The sequence below is a fragment of the Myodes glareolus genome, chromosome 19 (genome assembly GCF_982192425.1).
Source record: "Myodes glareolus chromosome 19, mMyoGla1.1, whole genome shotgun sequence".
Classification (NCBI taxonomy): Eukaryota; Metazoa; Chordata; class Mammalia; order Rodentia; family Cricetidae; genus Myodes; species Myodes glareolus.
Genome location: NC_142044.1, coordinates 43,749,485 through 43,772,334, shown reverse-complemented (window position 1 = coordinate 43,772,334; position 22,850 = coordinate 43,749,485). Strand labels below are relative to the sequence as shown.

General features: G+C 44.2%; 1 protein-coding gene across 1 annotated transcript; it reads right to left on the bottom strand.

Annotated features, from left to right (window-relative positions):
* Positions 1–1,889: 1,889 nt before the first annotated feature.
* LOC125407504 (apolipoprotein L3-like) lies at positions 1,890–10,340 on the bottom strand. The gene is made up of 4 exons (XM_085678419.2): positions 10,182–10,340; positions 8,768–8,836; positions 6,270–6,396; positions 1,890–2,779 (listed from the first exon to the last, which is right to left on the bottom strand). The coding sequence occupies exons 2-4, from the start codon at positions 8,778–8,780 to the stop codon at positions 1,987–1,989; spliced, it is 933 nt and encodes a 310-aa protein (XP_085534545.1). The 5' UTR covers positions 8,781–8,836; positions 10,182–10,340; the 3' UTR covers positions 1,890–1,986.
* Between the last annotated feature and the right edge of the window lie 12,510 nt (positions 10,341–22,850).

Below are 22,850 nucleotides of genomic sequence, written 5' to 3'. Positions count from 1 at the left end.
GAATGGGCTGGAACATTCACAAAAATCTAACAGTCAGGATGGGGTTACAGATTCTTACAACAGGGGTCAAGACACCCCCATCCCTCCTTCTCTAACTCCAAGGACACAAGCAGAGTCCATGCCACACAGAGTTCTGGGAATCTGCTAGGGAACTGCTCAGCATAAGTGGTGATATCTCAAGAACATCATGCAAATATCTGCCACTTGAGAGTTGATGAATCTGCCAATGGCTTTGGTCAAAGGAAATGTCAACCAATGGGAATGTGATCCCAATCCAATGGCTGCTCTTCTAATTTTGCTTCAAGTTACTATTAGCTTTACCAACTGGAGGGTGGAGGGGTCAGCACCAAGGACCAGGCCACCATGGTCACTTCATCATATCTAACCATCCTAGAGAAGAGGCGTGGCTAAGCTGGACGTCTGAGGGACCATGAGAGACAATATCTCGAAGAGCTGCAAATCACAGGGAAGGAAACTGCATGCTGTGCTGACAGTCATTCTGAACCAGTCCAGATCATCAGTAGAAGAGAAATCCTCAGACTGTGAAAGGTTCTAAAAATTTGTTTCTTATTCTTGTGTCTCTGAGTTGAATCATGACACTTGAGATCCATGAGATTGTTGCCCAGAGGCAAATGGAAGTCAGGAGACCAATGCCTAGAGGAAGCAGTGGGCCAACATTAGACAGGCTCAATGTGTTAGATCCAGCTTGGCCTGACTACAGCCATGTGAGTCTAAGCATCAAGAGTGGCCATGAGAAACTCTAAGCTGCTGCCCCTACATGGCCTGTCATTGCAGTGGCATGTGGGCTTTCAAGGGGACTGCAGGGCTGTCTGAGTTAGAGACACACCTAGCGTCCTTGATGTTAGCTGAGGCCAGAGCTGTCACTAATGAATGTCACCAGTATCTTGTTTACCATACAGAACTCCTCCCTCTGAGGCCTGTATCATCCCACCAGGCTTTCATCTTCCCTCTGCTTGGCATTGAGCATAGTTCTCCACCAATGATAACAGCATATTATCTTGACCCTGCTCTTTTCTTTGTTCCGTGCCATCTTCTTCTGATGTAATTGACTGCTTTATACTCAGATTTTCTCGACCAGGAGGTTAATATTTACTGAGCACAAATCTATAAATATAAGAGTACAAGAGCCCATTGATCTGAGATACCATCTTGTCCTGGACACCTCCCCCCAGAGTGAGAAGAAACTGAGGGTCACCAACTGGGTCTCTTGTCACAAACTGCAAACTTCATCCCCAAACCATAAGTTGCTTGAATCCCCATGCAAATCTACCTTGATTCTCTATGTCCAAACCCACCATTGAAACATCACAGCACACAGACATTCACTTTGATGTCATTGGTCTCTCAGGTGACCATGTCCCCTTGGAGGCCTGGCTCCTTGTCAAGAAATTGAACAACTTTGTTATCACCACCGCCATATTAACATCATCTTCATCACCGTTATCATCATCAACGCTATTACTGTTGAAAGGTCACTGCCTGGAGGACACATGGGTGAGCTGATCCTATGCTGCTGAGAGGAATAATCCAGAGGTCATAAGGATACTTCCCTCGGGGGAGAGGATATTGGCCACCATTGTGGCTTCTCCATATATAGAATTCTAACTCTGACTTTCTCCCATTATCCACTCTCCAGGTTTCCTGCCTTCTCATTACTTGTTCTTGTGTAACCCTCCCTACTCACACCTACCATGTTTAAGTCCCACTGCCTACTCTTTAGGTTGGAAAGACTGGGGTCCCTTATTTAGACTCCAATTTCTGTCTTCTATTGAGTCACTGGCTGTCTGCATTGATCTCGCTGTGCCCAGTCACAGAAATACAAACTCTTCAATGCTCAGTTCCAAAGACTTTATTTCTAGTGCTTTCCCTTGTAAAAGATACCTCCACCCTTCCCACCCCACCCCCAATTGATGCCATCTTTCCTGCAGTTTTAGCTTCTTGGAGGAGGTCTCACTGAGGTAGGTCTTACTGCAGAGCCTTGTGAATCTGCTCAAATTCCTGCAACTTTCTCTCCAGCATGAGAGCCAGTTTCCTCAGCTCTGCAGCCGACTCTGTCGTTGCCCCATTGTACAAATCTATTGAATCTGTCACGAGGTGATACACATCCAATGCAAGGAAGAGACTGGTAACGCTTATTCCTTTAATACTCGCTCTTAAGACTTTCCCCACCTTCGTTGAATTCTTTGTGGCCTCTACCAGTGGGCGATGATCTGCACTAGCAATCTTGACGGCCCTGATTTGTTCCTTGAGGGTTTTACAGGCACTGATTAAATCCACACCCACATTATAAAGTTTGACTCTGATCTTAGGCATGATTTTCATAATCTCATGCAGTATATCCATGCTGGCTCCAACCAGACGACTGGCTTCAGATTCATCTGACAGTCTGTTAGACTCTTCCACAATGGTGGTGGTGAGGCTAGCCATACCTGCTAACACCCCTAAGGATGCTGCTGACAGCATCAGGCTGGTTCCTCCTGTAATGGGTGTCAGAACTAGACCTAGGATGCCCAGAATTCCAGAGACAGTGCTGGTGGAGCCAGACACCACATTGGAGATGGTGCAGTCACTGTGAACTTTATCAAGATGGTCAGCCAGGGAGCGAAGTTTCTGGATGTTTTCATCAAGTTTTATTTTCAACTGAGGAAATTCTTTCAAAAACCTCTTCTTCAGTTCTTCTTGAGATTCATCATTTCCATCTGTGGGATTCTGAGCTAAATGCTCCTTCAGCGCATCATGCAGGACAGCTTCCTCCTCGCTGTGACAGAAGAGGAAAAGAGTATGAGGGAAACAGGCTTTGTTTAAAAAACCTAAACCCTTGTTCAAAATGTACTCTCAGACTACAAGCCCAATAGGAAATGAGTTTACAGAGTCCACAATTGTGCTATCTGCCATGAATCTTGGGTACATTCTATGTACCCATGGTCTTTAGTCTATACTGATACAGGTCAGTGTAAAGTTGAACCATGGCACTGTAGGGAGAGACTCTTTTTAAAACGTCTCCACTCAAGGTCTGTGTCTCCACTACGTGTGGGGACCGTGTAGATGAGCACAGGGAAGTATTTCTCTTTAACTCAGAGAAATACTCTTCAATTCAGTGTATTATGAGGGATTCCCGTTTCTGAGGAGCATCTGCTCTCAGATGCTGGGAAGTCATCTGCAGCTCATGCAGTACTCAGCCTGCAGGAATGCCTGTGGTGGCCTGGGGAGTTCTGCAAGTGGATTCCTTGATCTCTAAGGCTCCCTAACCTGAGTAGTCAAAAGCACCAATCTGTCCCTCATAGAGCAACAAACAGTGATGGCACAAATGCTTTAGAAGCTCTGCATAAAACTCCTCCATCTCCTGTAAAACATTAGGGTCAATTCAGGTCTCCTCTGTAAGAAACTTTACTAAATGTCTGCAAAAGTTTCAAAGTTGGGAAACGCAGGATCTGAGACACATCTGTTCCCAAGAATTTACTATAAAAATGCTCAAACTGAAAGATGTGGGATGTAGTGGGAACTTTGGAGCCATATCTGATTCCCAGAGGCACTGGAACCCAAAGGCATTGGCCTTAGGAAGATTCTGATGAAGCCTGTGTCACTAGAATTGATCTTTTATTGATGTTCATGTAAGGGATCTGTGGTCCTGTCCTCCTGACATGTGTCTGTAAGTCCCCAGCTCTTTGTGTACAAAATGGCTCTGTCTCTGGCCCCTAGGGCAACAGTCCTGAGCAATGTTCTCCTGTGTGTAGGACCCTGCTTCAGGATGAAGATTCTATCCTATGATAGGCTTCCTGGTGTGCAGTGGTCATGTGATTTCCTGGTGCACAGTGATCATGTGACTTTTCACACACTAGATGCAAGACAAAACTGTTTCCTGAGGACAAGTAGCTTCTGGGTTGAAGGTGTCTCTGATGTGACTTCTGGATGTTTTCATTGCTCAATTTAAACCTCTCACATATAGGATTTTTATCACAGTTACAGTTGACCATGGAACACAGAGGTTTACTGTAACTGTGATAAAAATCCTACATGTGAGTTCTAAGGGTCATTCTAGATGATTCCCAATCCCATGGTTGGTTTGACATAGTCCTTCATCAATAGCTGGTGTAAAAAGGAAGTAAGGCTCCCTGGGACCCTTTCTTCAAACTTTGACATTTACCTATCTCTGAGAATTTTGCATATCATCATAGAACCTTCATCTGGCGATGGATGGAGATAGAGACAGAGACCCACATTGAAACACTGAACTTAACTCCCTAGGTCCAAATGAGAAGCAGAAGGAGGAAGCACGTGAGCAAGGAAGTCAGGATCAGAGAGAACCTTCATCCGACAATGGATGGAGATAGAGACAGAGACCCACAATGGAGCACTGGACTGAGCCCCCAAGGTCCAAATGAGGAGCAGAAGGAGGGAGAACATGAACAAGAAGGTCAGTACTGCGAAGGGTGCATTCACCCACTGATACAAGGGGACTGATCTAATGAGGGTTCATGAAAGTTCACCAAGGCCAGCTGGACTGGGACTGAATGAGCATGTGATCAAACCGGATTCTCTGAATGTGGCTGACATGGGGGCTGAGAAGCCATTGATAATGGCACTGGGACTTGTTTCGTCTGCATGTACTGGCTTTTTGGGATCCTAGTCTGTTTGGATTCTCACCTTCCTAGACCTGGATGGAGAGGGGAGGAACTTGAACTTCCCACAGGGTAGGAAACCCTGACTGCTCTTAGGACTGGAGAGGGAGGAGGAGAGGGAGTGGGGGGAGTGGGAGGGTATTGGGAGGAGGGGCGGAGGTGGAAATTTTTATAAATTAATAAAAAAACAAAACAAAACAAAGCAAACAAAAAACCCTCAGACCCTAAGAGGCCTCCCAGATCATTTGGACTGCAGCCTGTTCTACAGATGCCCACAGCCCTTTCCCTCTATGACTGGAGCTCAAAAAGCAGTAGCTGAGAGCCTAAGAGATGCCACTAACATAGGCTCCATGCCAACTCCCAGCCCTCACTCACTCCAGACTCACCACCTGGCAGGTCTAGTACCAGGGTGCTGAAGACAGAGGCCACCAAGCTACCAGACACCACAGCTGGTGACAGTGTCACATTTTAACAAAGCAAGGTCCCCAAAGATGTTAGGATCCTGAAGACAATCCATAATAATCAGTCGTCTGGAAATCCCCCGAATTTGGACAAGGCTACAGGGGAAGTAGTTTCCTCTAGGGTGGGGACATGGGGTAGCCTCAGGCTCTGGAGTTATGCACACCATGCTCAAACCGAACCAACTTTGCCCTCTTTCTATAGCCACATAGCCTTCCTGATATTCTGGGAGTTTTGCAGAGGGAAAGAGAGTCCCAAATGCCACCTGAGAACTTGGCAGCAAAGATAGAGTGTGAAGGGCACACCCAAGGAGAGCCCTGCACACCCATAGACCATGCAGTCAGAGAAGTGGGGAGACACATGGCCCTTCTTTCTCTTACATGTCCTCTGCTACGCCTCTTCTCTGTGCCTTCATTTCCCCTCTGTCCTTCTAGCCCTGCTGTGCTAGATTCTACCTGCACCTCTGTTCTAGGGCCACTCATACTCCTGAGCCCTGGCTATGACCCTGGTCCTGGTTTATCTTGGCTTTAGGAAGGATGGTGGCACTTGGTTTTCTTTCCCTGCCCTGTAGCTCCTCCCAGGCTGTCACCCCGCTCTGTGAAGCTGCACTGTGGGCTTGCTGCCCCCTCAAACCACAAAAGGATCCTGATGTTGTTACCTCTCCTCACGTGGAAGGATATTGACTGAGTCAGAGACATGGGTTGATCATGTCTACACTTTTCTGACTTGTCTCAAAGTAAGTTCTTGGGTCCTCAGTCCTACAGGAGACCCCTGGATTTGATGCCTCCCTACTTTCACACTTGGCTTTCAAAGCTAACTTTCAGGGTTACCCACTGTGTACTGCTCACATGCTAAGAACTCCACACACATGATCTTATTTTTTTATGCTACAGTTTCATTGTCGTGAAAACGGGGAAGTAGTAACTTATTTGCCAAGGTGGTGCAAATATTAGGTGGCAGGAATGGTCCTGGCTTCCTGGGCAACATCTGCAGCCAACCAGAGGTGATTCCCACCATAGAATAACATGATGGAAACACTTCTCTTGAATGATTGAGAAGGAATGTCCATAACCCTAACCCCTGGGACTGCCTAAGGTGGGTTTGCCCAACCAGGGAAAAAGTCTCAATCCCATGGTCTGGTGAGCGTGCTTGGTGCACCATGCAGGCTACCTTGACAACTCTGCTGCCTCCACAAACACCTTCCAGGCTTCATCTTCAGTTATCAGGCGCTTCAGATCCTCTCTGCAGAGAGCGTCTGTGAGGTAATCAGTGAGTTCTTCCATGATGCGTCTTGCCACTATTCATCAAGAGAAAGAATGAGCTCAGAAGACAGTGTGGAAGAGATTATATGGCAAGTAGCAGGAGGTGGCGAGATGCAGTGATCCCAAACATTTGGTCTAAGGGTCCTAATGGGGTCTCCAGGGTTAGAGGTTCAATGATGTCCCTCAAATCCATATGTAAAAGGTCTTAGACTTAGCAACTGTGTTTAGAGACAGAAATTTTAAGAAAGTAAATTAATGAAGACCATATGATGCCATACATATAAGGTGGTACTGTTGTCCTTATGACAATGAGAAATCAGAGGTCTACTCTATCATCTATCAATCACTTCATTATCTATCATATGTATACATGTGTCTCTGTGTCCACCTCTCTTTCCATCCATTTATTACCCTGACCCTGCTCTACACATTCTGAGGAGACACTTGAGCAGATATAGTGACCCTGCTCCCTCTGCATAATAGAAAGTTATGCAGGACCAACTTGACATATGTTCTTCACAGACTTTGGCTTCCTTCTGAGAGAAACTACAGGCCTTTTTTGAACCTCCTTCTTCCCTTCCATTCACCATGAGCCTCTTGTAAATGCTGTGGTACCAGTGCCTTCAAATATGACCTTCAAGTCTTTAGTGGGTTCTCCATTAGCTCATCATATCAATAGTAGAATTTTCAAGATAGGATTAGCATCAGTGCATATGGAACATGGGAGGATCTATGTCTTTGACACCATGAGAAGGAATTTATGACCACTTTTCTCTTTCATATTCTGTGTCTCCAAATCCAGGATCTCATAGATAGACAGTACTTTCAGGTTTGGCTGCCAGCATGGGATGGGCCTTTGTCACATTCAACCACACCAACAGTAGTTGAATATATTGAAGCAATTGCTATCTAGAAACAAGAAAGCGCTGGGCTTTATTCTTCATAAGTTTAAGCTTAACTGACTGAGTTTTTTGCCCAAATTGCACCATTTCATTGTTCCACTGCAGAGCAGGAGGCTCCCCTCAGTTTGCCCAATCTCCTTGACAGTAACAACCATGTGGTGACATTGCGCTTCCTAGTGCTCTTATTCTCACCAATGAAAATGCCATTTATTTATATATGCATATGTGTGTATATGTGTGTGTATTTATATTTGTATCTATTTACATACATATATATTTATAGAAACACAGCAAAAATTTACTATGTAAACTACATACAGAGACCAGATAAAAAGACACATACAGACACCAACACTGACACACATACACACACGCACACACACACACACACTCTCTCTCTCCCAGTCCCTCACACACAGAGTAATATAGAGGGGGAGAGAGAGGAGAAAATGCAGAGTGAGGGAGTGGGGAGCGAGAGGAGAGAGAAGCAGAGAGAAATAGGAGAGAGAGGAAAGAAAAAGAGAGAAGAGAAAAAGAGAAGGAGGAGAAAAAGAGAGAGAGGAGAGGAAAAAGAGAGAGGGTGGACAGGGGATATAAGAGGAAAGGAGAGGAGAGGGAGGGGGATAATGGAGAGAAAAAAAGAGAGAAGGAGTAGAGAAGAGAGGGGAGGGAGGGAGAGAGAGAGAGAGAGAGAGAGAGAGAGAGAGAGAGAGAGAGAGGAGATAAGGGGAAAGGGGAGAGAAAGAGAGAGAGAGGAGAAAGACAGAGAGGGGAGAGACAGAGAAAGACAGGGAGGGATGGAGGGAGAAAAGACACTGTCAGGCTCATCACAGTATGAGCTAACTCTACTGAGCCATCTTTTCTATTGGTCATTTTTTGTGCTGAGATAAAACTCCATGACAGGAGCACGTTACTGAAGATTCATTTGGTTTCCAGCTCCACAGGTGTAGATGTCCGGAGTGACAGCAAAGGGACAGAACCAGATGCTGGAACCTGAGAGAGACCACTTCTCAACTTCACCTTAGAGGCATAGAATGTACTGGAAGGGAGGAAGACTATGGACTCCATTTTATGGCTGTATATACCATTGGTCTGCCTGAAACTCACTGTGTAAATCAGTCTGGTCTCAAACTCACAGAGACCTACCTGCCTCACCTTCTCAAGTGCAGGGATTAAAGCATGCACACCGCAGTCAGCTGTGCTATAAACCTTTATAAATAAGAACCCGCACAGGGGGATGGACTTTCTCCAGCAAGGCTCCATGTCCTAAGACTTCCATAACCTCTCCAAATAGCAGCACCAACTGGAGACCAAGGGTTCAAGTACATGGGTGTCTTGTTTATACTGCTCAGTAAAGACAGTACACTTATAGACACAACGATCACACATAGGTGGACCACTAAGACCAAAAGGATCTGAAAAAGGTACAAGAAAAAGGTACAACATTGTACTCTCAGGGGACTGTGGTGAGCTGGAAGCATCCAGTGAAGAGTAAATTGCCTACCTTCAGATGCCATGAGGTCTTCTGGGTTCTCAGACACAGTCACAGGATTTCTGACAGGTATTCACGTGTCTGGGCAGGAGGGAGGACAGAAACACAAAATCTGTAAGGTGCAATGGGGAGGGCTGCAGTAAAGAAGGATGAGAGGGGCCAGAGTTCCAGTGATTCTGCCAAAGTGGAGGTGAAGGACCAAAGGACTGAAAGCCAAAGGGCTTCTCCAGTGGGCCCTGCACTGATGTTCACATATGTCAGCCAGCTGGTCTATCCTCAGCCTTCATCATTCCCAAGTCAGAGAACTTCTGTCCTGTTAGTGTCATGGAGAATGTCACCAGCTAGGGACAGCCATGAAGAAAAACATAGTATCTGTATTATTTTTATATATTTGTGTATAAATATATATATATGTATTATATTTGTATATGTATATAATCAAACACACACACATACACACACACATATATATGATTTACACACAAGAGTGAGGGGAATAGATGGTCTACAAACTACTTGCTGGGAACTTACAAATTGGTGATAATAGCAAGTATGTACTGTATGTCTGTGACACACAGGGCTCCTGGCACACACCTCATTAGGAGATTAGCATGAGATGAGGACTGCTGTGAGACCCATTTTAAAGTGGGGAAGACCATAAAGGTTTGTTGACACTCCCAAGCTATCACAGTAGGGCTAGACTAGACACTTTACCGCAAGATGTTTTCACTGGCACCCCACCTTTAGATGTGAGTCCCTATTCCCTTAAACACACAGCAGTGTCTTCTCTCCTTCCTGTGTGACTGTGAGGGGCTTCTCACCCACATCAGGATCTGTGCCCTGTGACAGGGGTTAAATTCACAGGTGCCACAGTGTTCTTCCAGAGCCCATACCCTCCTTGTTCTGCAGGTGCTGCATCCCACCAAGGCTGGAGCCTTGTCAGACACTGCCCTGTTCCTGCTCTCACCCATCCAGTCCTCTGCCCTCTCCCTAAATGTTCAACCTTATTAATTTTCTAGCCATCAGGTGAATAGCAGTAAATGAACATTCTCTTGAAAAGCCTTCTGCAGTGGGTCATTTGCTGTAAGACAAGTCTAGAAGCAAAATGACCGGATCACAGAGGATCAACATTTGACTTTTTCAGAATCTGAGGCTCATTGTTGGGTAAATAATGTGTGAGAATCCACATTCACATGGGCAGTGCACAGGGTGGGCATTTCCCCTAGACTTACTAGTGCCCAGGAGCCTTAAATAAGCATCAGATTGCTATTGCTTGTTTTACTCTTCTTTCTCTTTTGGAGTTTTGGAGGACCCACCACCCAACTCCCAGAAGAATCACAAATGGAGTCCTATTCTTTCTTATAAATGCCTGGCTTAGCTTGGCTATTTCTAACCAGCTTTTCTTAAATTAAAATATCCCGACTACCTTTTGCCTCTAGGCTTTTTCCTTTTCTTACTTCTGCAAATCTTCCACTCTTACTCTGTGGCTGGCTGGGAGGCTGTTCCGCGGCGTCCTCCTCCCCTTGTTCTTTCTTGCTCCTTCTTGTTCCTCCCAGATCTTTCCTCTTACTTATTCTCTCTCCCTGCCAGCCCTGCCTATCATTTCTCCTCCCTTGCTATTGGCGTATCAGCTCTTTATTACATCATCAGGCATTTTAACAGGCAAAGAACCATGCTTTCACTGAGTCAAACAAATACAGCGTAAACAAAAGCAACACAATATTACATCATTAAACAAATGCTCCAGAGCATAAGCAAATACAACACACCTTAAATACTATTCTTCAACAGCAACTCTGACTGCACATGAGGTAATATCAGCACTACAAAGACTGAGTGAGGGTGGGTGCTGATAGTTTAAGGTCAGTTGAGGTTTCACAGGCAGAACCAAGTTAGTTAGAACTAAGAACAATTGGCTTTGAAGTCTGGGCCTAGGGCTGCAGTTCTGTGGTAGGCCCTGAGTGCAATCCCTAGTGGACAAGCAAATGGACAAGCTAACCAGTTCATGTGCAGAACTTCACGTTCTCTTGTGCTCACATTGCCTTCAGAGATGGGGAAAGTGAGTGAGTGTGCTCAGATTGCATGTCAGGCAGCAGAGGGGCAGTGATCAGCTCCCAGCTGCAGGGAGTGAGGGTGTGTGCAGTGACAGCTGCAGGGAGTGAGGGTGTGTGCAGTGACAGCTGCAGGGAGTGAGGGTGTGTGCAGTGACAGCTGGAGGTGGCGGGGCTCTTATACTCCGAACCCTGGCTACTCTAAGGATAACACACATTGTTCTTCCAATGATGTTTAAACTGTGAGCCACTTTTCACTTACTTGCTCACTTACTTGGCTGACCAACATGCACATCCCCTTGAAGCCCCTTCTCTGCTTTCTGATCAGTGACATGTCCACTCTGATTTTCCACCTTCTCTCCGTAATTTTGTCAACTGAGGGAGCAGCGTCTCTTGTGCCCTCTCTACTGCTGCACAGACTTGTAGCAGCCATAGTTGGAGAACAGCCTCTGGAGTTCAGTGGCCTGACAATCCTAGTTCCTTCTATCAGAAGATTAAAACCGAGACAGAGAAGGGTGACAAACCCCACGTCACACAGCACTCAGAGCAGAGAGGCGAGGGAAACAACAGCTCTGACTCTGAACCGAAGAGAAATCCTGTGGATTTAACACTCTGGGTCCCTCTGTTCCATTAGTGCCCACTCTACTGCTCAATCTGCCCCTAGTGTTAGGTAAGGCTGGGGTGCCATGATCCTGGGACTCTGCACTGAGCCCACTCTCAGTCTCCTTTCCTGGGTCCCTTTCACACCTGCACACACAGGACAGCCTTGCCTTCACCCTCCGTACCCCACAGGCTAGACAGAGGGCAGGCAAGGATGAGTGAGTATAACCTCTCACCCACCTGTTTGGCTTCCATCCAGGTACTCTAGACAAGTCACTCTCTGCTATGCCTCAGTTTCTCCACAGGGCCTGACATCGCATAGTCAACAAAGACCACATGTGCCAGCACCCCTTAGTCATCCTGTATATCTTAATCAAAACCTGCTGTTGGTTCTCATTGGTTCATCAACAACACCCCAAAGCCATCTTTGGGTGTCCATGAACACATTTGGATGGGCTCTGTGTCCCATGCCAACTCCAATTCCTTTTTCTGTTTTGTAGCTATCCAAAGTGACTGAACACTGACAAAGGCTGCCTTTCCTCTAGGGTCCCATGATCATATTATATTTCAGACAGAGCTACAAGCAGGGGCAGGCCCCAGGCAGTGTGGTGATCCCTTCTTAGGGATACCACACTTTCCCCTATGTTGAGGGCAGAAGAGGAGGAAAGAGCAGACAGACCCCATTCTGGCTCCATGTTTGCCCCTGCTGCTGCTAAGCCTGGAACTTGAGTCATTCTCTCACCTAGCTCAACTTACCCATAAAATGGGGTCATAACCCTCCTTGTCCAGAGCCACTGAGAAGATGAACATGCATGTTGGGGGGATGGTGTGTTCTAAAACTCACCAAGGAATCTTCCCATGGCCAAGTTTGGATGGGTCCCATCTGTCCTTAGATGTGTGGATCCAGTCACCAGATGAACATCTGAGACACAGACAGACACAAACTCTGAGCCTAATATACCCAGTGCCGGAGAGTGACAAACTTTGTTTTGTGGCCAATGATGATGAAACTGTACCCTCCAGGCCTGATGTTAGTAAGTCACTGCCCTACTGATGATGGCCCACTGACAGGAGCTGATACTCCCACAGCAGCTCTGGCTTGGGCGAGACACAACTAGAATCAAGAATGATGGTCATGGGTGAGGCTTGAGGTCAACTTCAATTTGTAATGGAAAGGGCTACAGCTCTTGTTGGAACATCATCAGAGTGCTAGCTCGCCAAGGGTGGGACCTGGCTTTCCGCTGATGTGTGAAGAGGGCAAAACTGAGTGTAGGGTAATATGTCAGTGAAAGATGGCCCCGCTTCTGGCCTGTTCCCCATCTGGAGACTTAGAATTCCCTACAACTTGTAAATCCCCACCCCTGTGACTCAGTGGGAATGGACAATGTTGCCTATTGCCCGATACTTCTGGCCACATGGTCCTTTCCAATGGCTCAGTGCAAGGCTCTAGTAGCACATTGGGCATGCTGCAGAAATCCTATAAAAACCCACCTACAGCTCGCCCTCTGCTGTCTCTTCCCATTCAGAGGCAGCTGCAGTTTGTGCCTTTCTCCACAATAACTCTCGTGTGTTAGTTTTTTTTTGTGTGACTTTGTGGGATTTGTTGGCCCCAGACTGCCAGGATATCCATGAGCCAGAAAAAAAACCCCTTACACTGGTGACTTTGCACACTTGTGGGCACATTTCACGAATATCTATCTCTGCTCCTTCTGATGATGGGCCAGGTTCCAGAGGGAGCAGTAAGTCTAAGCATAGAGGAATTATAAGGCTAGCTTAGCAGTGCTGGGAGGAGAGGGTGGCATGGGAGCTTCTGGAGACACAAAATGGAAGGCAGTCAAGGGTCTTAAGTATCTTAAGATACTTAAGATGGAGAAGGGACATTGCTTCCTTGTCTGTTCTGAACTCAGGCTTCATGGGTGTGCAGATCTGTGCAGGGGTGCCTCCACACGCTGTGTGAGGAGTTCTCATGCAGATCTGTGCAGGGGTGCCTCCACACACTGTGCGAGGAGTTCTCAGATGACATTAGGGATTCTATTCTATTCTACACTTAGATCCCTGAATATCAAGAAGGACGTGTGACTAGAGACACTTTCCAAAGCCAGAGTGGTTGAAGGATGATTTGAATAACTCGATTGCCTGAGGTTTTGTCCCCATCCCATAGGATTCTTCCCTTACTATCTGGTCCAATTTGAGGGGACGTCAGGAATACAGATTATGACTTATCTTTGCATGTGGCCTTGCTATATGAAAATGTGACATTGCCACCAGCTATGGGGTTTGTGATCATGCTGACCTCAGTCATGGTGGGTCAGAAGTAAGTGAGGGGTGGAAGCCAGCACAAAGCCAGGGTTAGTGGTGCCTCTCCTGTTCTTAGCGGTCAGCCTTTGTGTTTCATCGAGGGAAGTAACAGGCTGTGGGCATCTATAGAGAGCAGGCAGCAGGCAAAATTATCTGTAGTCTCTATTAGGGCTCTGAAGGGTTTTTGTTTTTATCTTCATTATAAGGTGTGAGAGAGAGCCAAGCAGCAATGTCTGGGGCAATGATCTTTATTAGCTGTTTTTTTTTTAAATCATTGCTTGCCTGCTTGTTTGTTTTTTCAAGACAGGGTTTCTCTGTACAGTCCTGGCTGTCCTGGAAGTTTCTCTGTAGGCAAGGCGAGCCTCAAACTCACAGAGATCCACCTGCCTTTGCCTCCTAAGGGCTGGGATAAAAGGTGTGTGCCTTCACTGCCTGGCACCTGTATCATTTTGATACTATCTATCTTAGGGTTTATATTGCTTTTATGAACACTATGACCAAAAGAAACTTGCAGAGGAAGGGGTTCAGTTTGCTTATACTTTTATATCATGGTCATCATTGAAGAAAGTCAGGGCAAGAACTCAAACAGGTTTGGAACCAGGCAGCAGGAGCTGATCCTGAAATCACAAAGAACTGTTGCTTTCTCGCTTGTTTCCCATCCTGTGCTCAGCCTGCTTTCTTATGGCAGCCATGGAAGCACCACCCACAAGGTTCAGGACCTCCAACACCAACCACTAACCAAGGAAATGCACTTGCCTAAGGCCTGATCTTCTGAAGCCTTTTCTCGATTGTTCTTCCTTCTTCTCAGATACCTCTAGCTTGTATCAAGTTAACATAAAAGTAGCCAAGGTAGATACCAACTGTAAGCTATCAACTACTCTAAACCAATCCCGGGACTAAGAATTTTCAAGAAGGAGCCACTCATGGAAGATGGTTACCACATAGTTCTAGTTAACCACAGAGCAAGGGCACATGTTAAAAGCAGCCAAGGAAGAGATCCACGTGCAGGTCCTGGGTGGGCTCCAAGCTTGAAGTTTCACATTGTCCTCAGGATGCAGTATGATCCTGTATTTAGTGTGACAAATCACATGACTGCTGCACAGCAGAAAGCCCACCTATTTATTGTGAAGCTTGCTCAAACTGTCCACTAGGAACCATTGCCCTAGGAAACAGAGATAGATCCACTCTGCATATATAGCAACCTGGGGACTTATAGGTACCTGGCATTGAGCACAGGGGACAACACATCACTGTCATGGACACCTACAACAGATCAGTTCCAGTGACACAGTACTCATGGCAATATTCACAGTGATACCTCAAATTCTTCCTTCCTCCAGAACGTCAACACCTTTCCTATCCAGAAGGCTCTGAGGGTCAGAAATGACCAAAGTTCCTACCATACCCCTTCTTTGCAGACATATAATGGCATATCTTGCAAATAAGGCCCAAGTGTAGTCTTGAGACCCACACTAAAGTATGTTGACACTATGTAAAATTGGGATAATTTTACCTAATCATTTTTTACTGTATGGAAACTGTAACCTGTGTCATGAGGGTGGCTTTAGAACTTACCTCTGTGGAGTCAGATCAATGCTGATTTGATCACACAGACAATGTGGTGATCCCATCTGAGGGATTGCACACACTGTTCTGGGATCAGGGCTGGAGAGGAGAGAGCAACAGGCAGACCCCATTCTGAATGCAAGTCCAGCCACGCTGATGCTGGGCCACTGTCTCACCTTGCTGAGCTCGTCCATAAAGTGGGGCCATAGCCCCCTCTTCCAGAGCCCTTGAAATCCAGTCACCAGCTGCATGTCTTAGACACAGTCAGACACAATCCCTGGGCCTGATACACCCCATGCCTGAAAGAGAAGAGGAAAGGGCTGGTTTGGGGTCCCGCACAAGCAAACAACCCACCAGTCATGATTCCTGCCAGGCACCCCCTTTACTGATGACCCATGGACAGGAGCTGAGACTGCCAAAAGCAGCCCTGCCCTGGGTGACACACCAATAGAGTCAAGAATTAAGGTCACGAATGAAAGAATAGAGGATACCATTCTGACTGAGCTGTAGAATACAGTTCGCTTACCAAAGGAGGGACCTGGCTTATCAGTGATTTCTGGGAAAGGGAAACTGGGTGGACGGCAATGGATCAGTGAAAGATTACTACCCCCGGGCCTGTTCCTGAGAAGGAGACCTGGAAATCCCCACTGAAAGATCCTTCAACACACACTCTTTGCAGGCATGTAATGGCATATTTTGCAATAGAGACACAGGTGAGGCTTTGAAACCCATGTGTGCTGACACCATATACAGACAGACGGAGGAAATGTCACACGACCATTTTAGTTTGTATGTGAACTTTAACCTGTGCTAAGAGGGTGGCTTCAAAACTCACCTCTGTGGTGTCAAATCAATGCTGAGACATCTTCAGATTTGAGAGTCTTTCTGATTTAAGATGTTCAAATGCTGGATGATCAATGCATGTGGTCTCATGACTGGGCTTCCCTGGCAAACACAGGCAATCCTGCAAACTGGATACTTAGGGGCTGCAGATGACTTCCCAGATGCTGAGGGAGAAGGGAGACTCTCTGGAAAGGGGAAACCCTCACAACTCACAAATGCTTCCTGAGTTCAGAGTATTTGCTCTGATCCTACATCCCTGTGCCTATCGTCAAAGTCACCAGTGGACAAATATTTTTGTAGTGATGACACTGAGTGAAGTCACCATAGCCTCCTAACCCTTCTTTATACACTTCATACACTGACCCCAGTGAACATCTCTATTGTGTTATTTTTAGCATTGTAGAATGTAAAACCCTAGACTTCTGCGAAGTTATTTATTTAAAATTTTTAAATTAGAAATAGATTGTTCTTTCATGCACTATTCCCTGGCCACAGTTCCCCCACCCTACTCCTCCAAGCTTCTGCAACACCTTCCTTCTCCTCTAGATCCACCACCCCATCATATTCCTTCCGAAAAGAGCAGGCCTTCATAGATACCAGTCAAACAAACACAGCAAGATACAATAAGGCAAAGAACAACCCCTCACTGTGAGGCTGGATGAGGTACCCCAGTAGGAAGATTTGGGTACAAAGAGCACACAAAAGCGTCAGAGACACTCCCACTGTTAAGAGTTCCACAAGAACATCAAGTGAACAATTCTCACATATATGGAGAGGATCTGGTCCAAACCCTTGCAATCTCCGGGCTTGCTGCTTCATTCTCTATAAGCCCATACAAGCCCTGCTTAGTTGATTTGGTGAGCCATATTCTCTCTGAGTTTCCTTGATCCCCTCTGGTTCCTACCATCATTCCTCCCCCTCTTTCATGGGGTTCTCTAAGCTCCAAGTTGACCAAATGGAGACCTCCAACTTATACTCTGTCTCCCAAAAATGACTGGCTGTGTGTCTCTACAACTGCTTCCATATGATGCCAAAGAAAGGCTCTCTGAGAATGATTGGGCAAGGCACTGATCTCTGAGGATAGCAGAATACCATTAGGAATGATTTCATTGTTTCTTCATTATCATCATTTAGTATTTGTCGGTTGTGTTTGATTCTTCCCTAGGACTCTGGGATATTCAGTCTCCACCCTGGCTATCCAGGCAGTATCACTATGGGCTCCTTCTTGTGGTGTAGGTCTCAAGTTAAATGGTCATTGATTAGTCACTCCCACAACTTCTGTGCTATCATTGTCACATGGATGTCCTTGGACTTAGCCAGCCCCCATCCAGCTTCTCAGGGTAAGACAGCAGGTGATACTGGATCTTCATACAGCTGTCACCAACTCATTTACTTTACAGATTGATTGGAGCTTTAGAATCACTTCTTAAAAACTAAACATTTGTGCCTTATCAAATCAGCATCTTATCGTTGTTGATAATGGGTGGATGGGCTGTGATTTTTTTCCAGGTGAGAATAGGTGTGGTGAGAGGTAATGACTTTTACACCACACTTCAGGGACTCAAGCCAAGATCCACATTCAGTCAGTAGATGTTTATGACCATACTTTTGTTTAAAGTTTTTGTTTTGTTTTATTATTCTTTCTGTAGCATTTCTTGTTCTCAATTCTTTTCTTTTTATCTGCATAACTTTATCTTGGATTTAGAGGACACCACACTGAGATGCAGAACCATGAAAAGGTCCACAAAAATTGTTGGGCTGGCCATGATGGAGACCCACTGAACAGGGCACAGAGTGAACTGGAACTCCAGGATCAGCAGGGTCATGGGAAACTTCCCATCTCAGGAGAAACAGTATGTGTGCAGTTATCAAATGCCTGTTATGAGGACACAGAGTGAAAGTGAAGGAAAATGACTTACAGAGCTGTGCATTCATTAAATGACATTTCCACTGATTTCAGGCAACTGCTTATGTTCAATTGAAACTGAAGATATGAAAGCAAGTTATGAGAGCTTTGAGGAGAGCTCATCAGAATGGAGAGCCCATACCATGAAAAGTTTGGTCTTTATGTAATTTAATATAAAAAAGCCATGGGAAAGTGAGGAGTCACTTAAAGCTGTATCTGAAGTATAACAGGAAAATAAGAGGGAAGACACTCAGGAGAGAAACTGTCTGTCAGCAGAGGGGATGTTTCCTTCACAGGTGGATAGGAAGGCTGTTTCAGAGGACAGCGAAAGTGAGGAAAACCAGGACACTGGAGATGACTCTCCTTCATCTTCATCAGATGAAATAGATGTAGAAATTAGAAAGGCTGAGAGGCTGACTTCATGATAAAAATACAAGAGCTCTTGAGACAGAGAGAGAGAGAGAGAGAGAGAGAGAGAGAGAGAGAGAGAGAGAGAGAGAAAGGGGAAAATGAAATTACCCAGTGGAGAAAAGGGGAAGAAAAGAAATCAAAAAGGAAATCTTCCCAATAGAGAAGATGGAACGAAAGGAAATAGAACTTTCTCACTAGAAAAGAAGAAATGTTTAATCAAGAAAAAGGTATTTTCCTAGTAAAAAGGAGAAAAATATTGAAGCAAGGTCTAAAAATTAGAAGGCTCTTTCCAATATAAGAAATTGGGGATAGTAAAGAATCAGAACTCTCTCTGGTTGCTATCTGCCTGTCAGCGCAGGGCTGCAACATCTGATTACAAAGAAGCAAGAGGTGGGTGTGCTTGGCAAGTCCAGAGCTTAGAATTTTGTTGTGTTTGCTTAAATTTTGTTAAAACTTTGTTGTTATAGTTTTTCTCTCAGAGTGGTGGATAAATCAATATTAAAAGGTCCCTTTGGAGGTAATGTTTTTTATTTTCCTCTTATAGTGGAAGTAATTCATTATCAATGATCCCTTAGTAAGAGAAAGAGGAAGTTTCTAGTAAGAATAATTATGGTCAGAGCATAAAATATTGTCAATGCTATTTGAATTGCCAAACATATTAACCATTCATTGTATAGACGGTGTTCTCTTTTTCAAATTAATGTTTAAATGAATGTTAATTTTCATAGTAAGTGAACCAAAAGAGCAAAATTCATGATCTTAAACTATATTTTTTGTATATGGTCTTGCCTATTTATCATTGCTAAGCATTTGGCTCTGTTCTTTAGGTTGCTTTCTAAAAATTCATAGTTAAATGGTATAAAACTGTAACACCTGAAACAGATTGGGCTGTTAGGTTATTAGATGATGTGACTACTAAGGTGAAAGCTCATAAAAAGTAATCTTTTACTGATAAAAAGCTTATGGAATTGTTTCTACATGAATGAAATACAGTCAAATTGCTTGCTTCACACTATTAATAACTGACAAGTTGGGTTAACTTGTTAGTTGGGACCTATAAAAAAAAGGATCCACTTTTCAAGATCTTATAAAACGCTCCATGAATATTGCCTTGTTATCTCTTAAAATCCTCTGGAAATTTTCTTGAATGCTTTTATACATGGTTTATGTATAAAATATCATGCAGATGGAAGCTGGTGAGAAAGTTGCTCAGCTGTTGTTGCTCCTGAATCTTAAAGGTAAAATGTCTCCAATTATAGGATGGAAAATTTAAAAAATACTGGGGAAAAGGTGTTTTGGCAAACTGTTATTAATGATGAGAGGCCAAAGCTAAAATTGCAAGCAAATGGAGTTGAGATTCGGGCCTAGTAAAAACTAAAGTCTCCATAATTCTTCAAAATCCTAGAATCCCAATTGGCCTTGGCTAGAGGTCTCCACTCAGCTTTTAGACATAGAAATCTTGTCTCAGGTGGAGCAAAATGTGAAGTGTATTAAATGTATAGAAACTGAATGACAGGAATGGATGTTAAAGCCTATATGGGTAACACAATGCCCCCTAACTAAAGACAATTGCAGGTACTTGAAAAACTAATAAAAGAACAGTTAGACGCTAAGCATAACAAGGAAACTACTAACCCTTGGAATTCTCCTCTATTTGTAATAAAAAAGAATCTGGAAAATGGAGAACAGAACAGTCACTGAGCTAAGACCTATTAAAAAGATAATTCAACCTCTGGGATCTTTATAGCCTGGGATTCCTTTACAAGAACATGATAGATAAAAATTTGTCTTTCCAGTGCCTATTTATCATAATGCCTAGCCTGTTAAGAGAAATCAATAAAAGTACTTCCTTAAAAAGTTGCTAAACAGCCCAGCTTTGTGTGAATATTTTATAAATCAACCACTGGAAGTGGTATGTAAACATTTTCCTCAGTCTATTATTTATTACTATATAAACTATATTTTATTGGCTGCTTCTGAAACATATACCTTAGAAAAATGTTTAATGTGCTATAAAAATATTTACCCAGGTGGGGATTACAAATTTCTCCTGAAAGAAAAAGACAAAGAGGAGATTCTCTTAACTATTTAGTATTTAAGTGATGTAAACAGAGAATTAAGCTGCAAAAAGTACAGATTAGGAAAAATCTAATTGCACTATAAGAGAGATGCTTGTTAAATAGAAGGGGACAATAAGGACCCCCAGACATAAAATAATAATGTTTTACTAACTTCTAATTTTAATTTTTCTTTTTTGGTCTTTCGAGATAGGGTTTCTCTGTAGCTTTGGGTCCTGTCCTGGAACTAGTTCTTGTAGACCAAGCTGGCCTCAAACTCACAGAGATCCGCCTGCCTCTGCTTTCTGAGTGCTGTGATTAAAGGCATGCACCACCACTGACCAGCCTAATTAAAAAAAAAATTTAAACGCTAGCTCCTGTAATCTCAGTGGAACTTGGAAATACAACTTGCTCCAATACTGAGGGGACTTAAGAGGTGAGCGAACAGACACATGGTGGGACAACCCACTCTCTAGGACCTCCATAGTGGGACAAAACCCATGCCTCTCCCCCAACTCCCTAGGCTTTTCTAGTCAGTCAGCAGGGAGTTTCCTGCCCACAGGCTTCCACAAAACCCAAACCCATCCAGAGGCCCATCCAAACTACTAGCCACACCCCGCCCCGCCCCCCACAAACCCACCTATCCTCCTGCAACCTTGGTGGAACTCTGAAACACAGCTTGCTACAATACTGAGGGGACTTAAGAGGTGAGTGAAGGGCCACAAGGTGGAACACCCCCCTCTCTAGGACCTCCACGTGGGACAAAACCCCGGGCCCCACCCGCATCTCCCTAGGGTTTTCTAGCCAGCCATCAGGGAGTTTCCTGCAGGTAGACGCCCCCAAAACCCAAACCTATACACTGGACCCCCCAAGCTACTAGCCATACCCTACCTAAGAGCTGAGGGCTTGCTATAATACTGAAAGGACAAAGAACATGCTACAATACTAAGGGGATTAAGAGAAAGCACCAAGAAAGCAAACCAGGGGAAAAGACCAAGAGAGAAAGCAGGCTTATAGAACCTCAGAGGCTTTCGGAGAAAGACATTGACAGTACAGAGCAGACCAAGAAAAACTCTCAAATACTCAGACAACAACTGCAAGGATTGGACCAAGATGCAAAGACACTGCCGGCCTCATTTGAAGGAAGAGATGGGTAGGCGCCAATGCAAGAATTCCTCCAAAAATCTAAAAAGCAACATGGTAACACCAGAACCCAGCAGTCAAGACTCGATCATCCTAACCCAGAAGAAGTAGAAGAAAACGACTTTAAGCATAACTTTATGAAAATGATGGAAACCTTTAAAGAGGAAATGAAAATTTTCTTTAAAGAAATGGAGGAAAAGACAAACAAAAATTTAGAAGAAATTAATAAATCCCTCAATGAAAAGGAAGAAAAAAAAAACAATCCAACAGGTGAAGGAAACAATTCAAGACTTGAAGACTGAAATAGAGGTAATAAAAAAAAAACACAAACTAAGGGAATTCTGGATATGAAAAATCTGGGTAAATGAACAGGAACTACAGAGATGAATATAACCAACAGAATATAAGAGATAGAAGAAAGAATCTCATGTCCTGAAGATATTATAGAGGAAATAGATTTATTGGTGAAAGAAAACATTAAATTCAACAAATTCTTAACACAAAACATTCAGGAAATCTGAGACACCATGAAAAGACCAAACCTAAGAAAAATAGGGGAAGAAGAGGGAGAAGAACTCCAGCTCAAAGACACAGAAAATATATTCAACAAAATCATAGAAGGAAACTTTCCTAACCTAAAGAAGGATATCCCTATGAAGGTACAAGAAGCTTACAGAACAACAAATAGACTGAATCAAAAATAAACATCCCTTCACTATGTAATAATCAAACACAAAATATACAGAATAAATAAAGAATATTAAAAGCTGCAAAGGAAAATAGGGCAAATAACATGTAAAGGTAAACCTATCAGAATTACCCCTGAATTCTCTATGGAAACCATGAAAGCCTGGATAGATGTGCTGCCGACACTAAGAATTCCAGCCCAGACTACTACACCCAGTGAAGATTTCAATCACCATTGATGGAGAAAAGATATGCCAGGACAAAAACAGATTTAAACAGCAAGTATCCACAAACCCAGACCTACAAAGTACTAGAAGGAAAACCCCAAACCAAGGAAGCTAACTGCACCCACAAAAACATAGGCGTCTGATACCCCCCCCCCCCCGCCAGCATAACTCAAAGAAGGGAAACATACAAACTCTATTACCGAAAAATAACTGGAATTGACAACTACTGTTCATTAATATTGCTTAATATCAATGGACTCAACTCACCTATAAAAAGACACAAGATAAGAGAATGCATATGAAAAC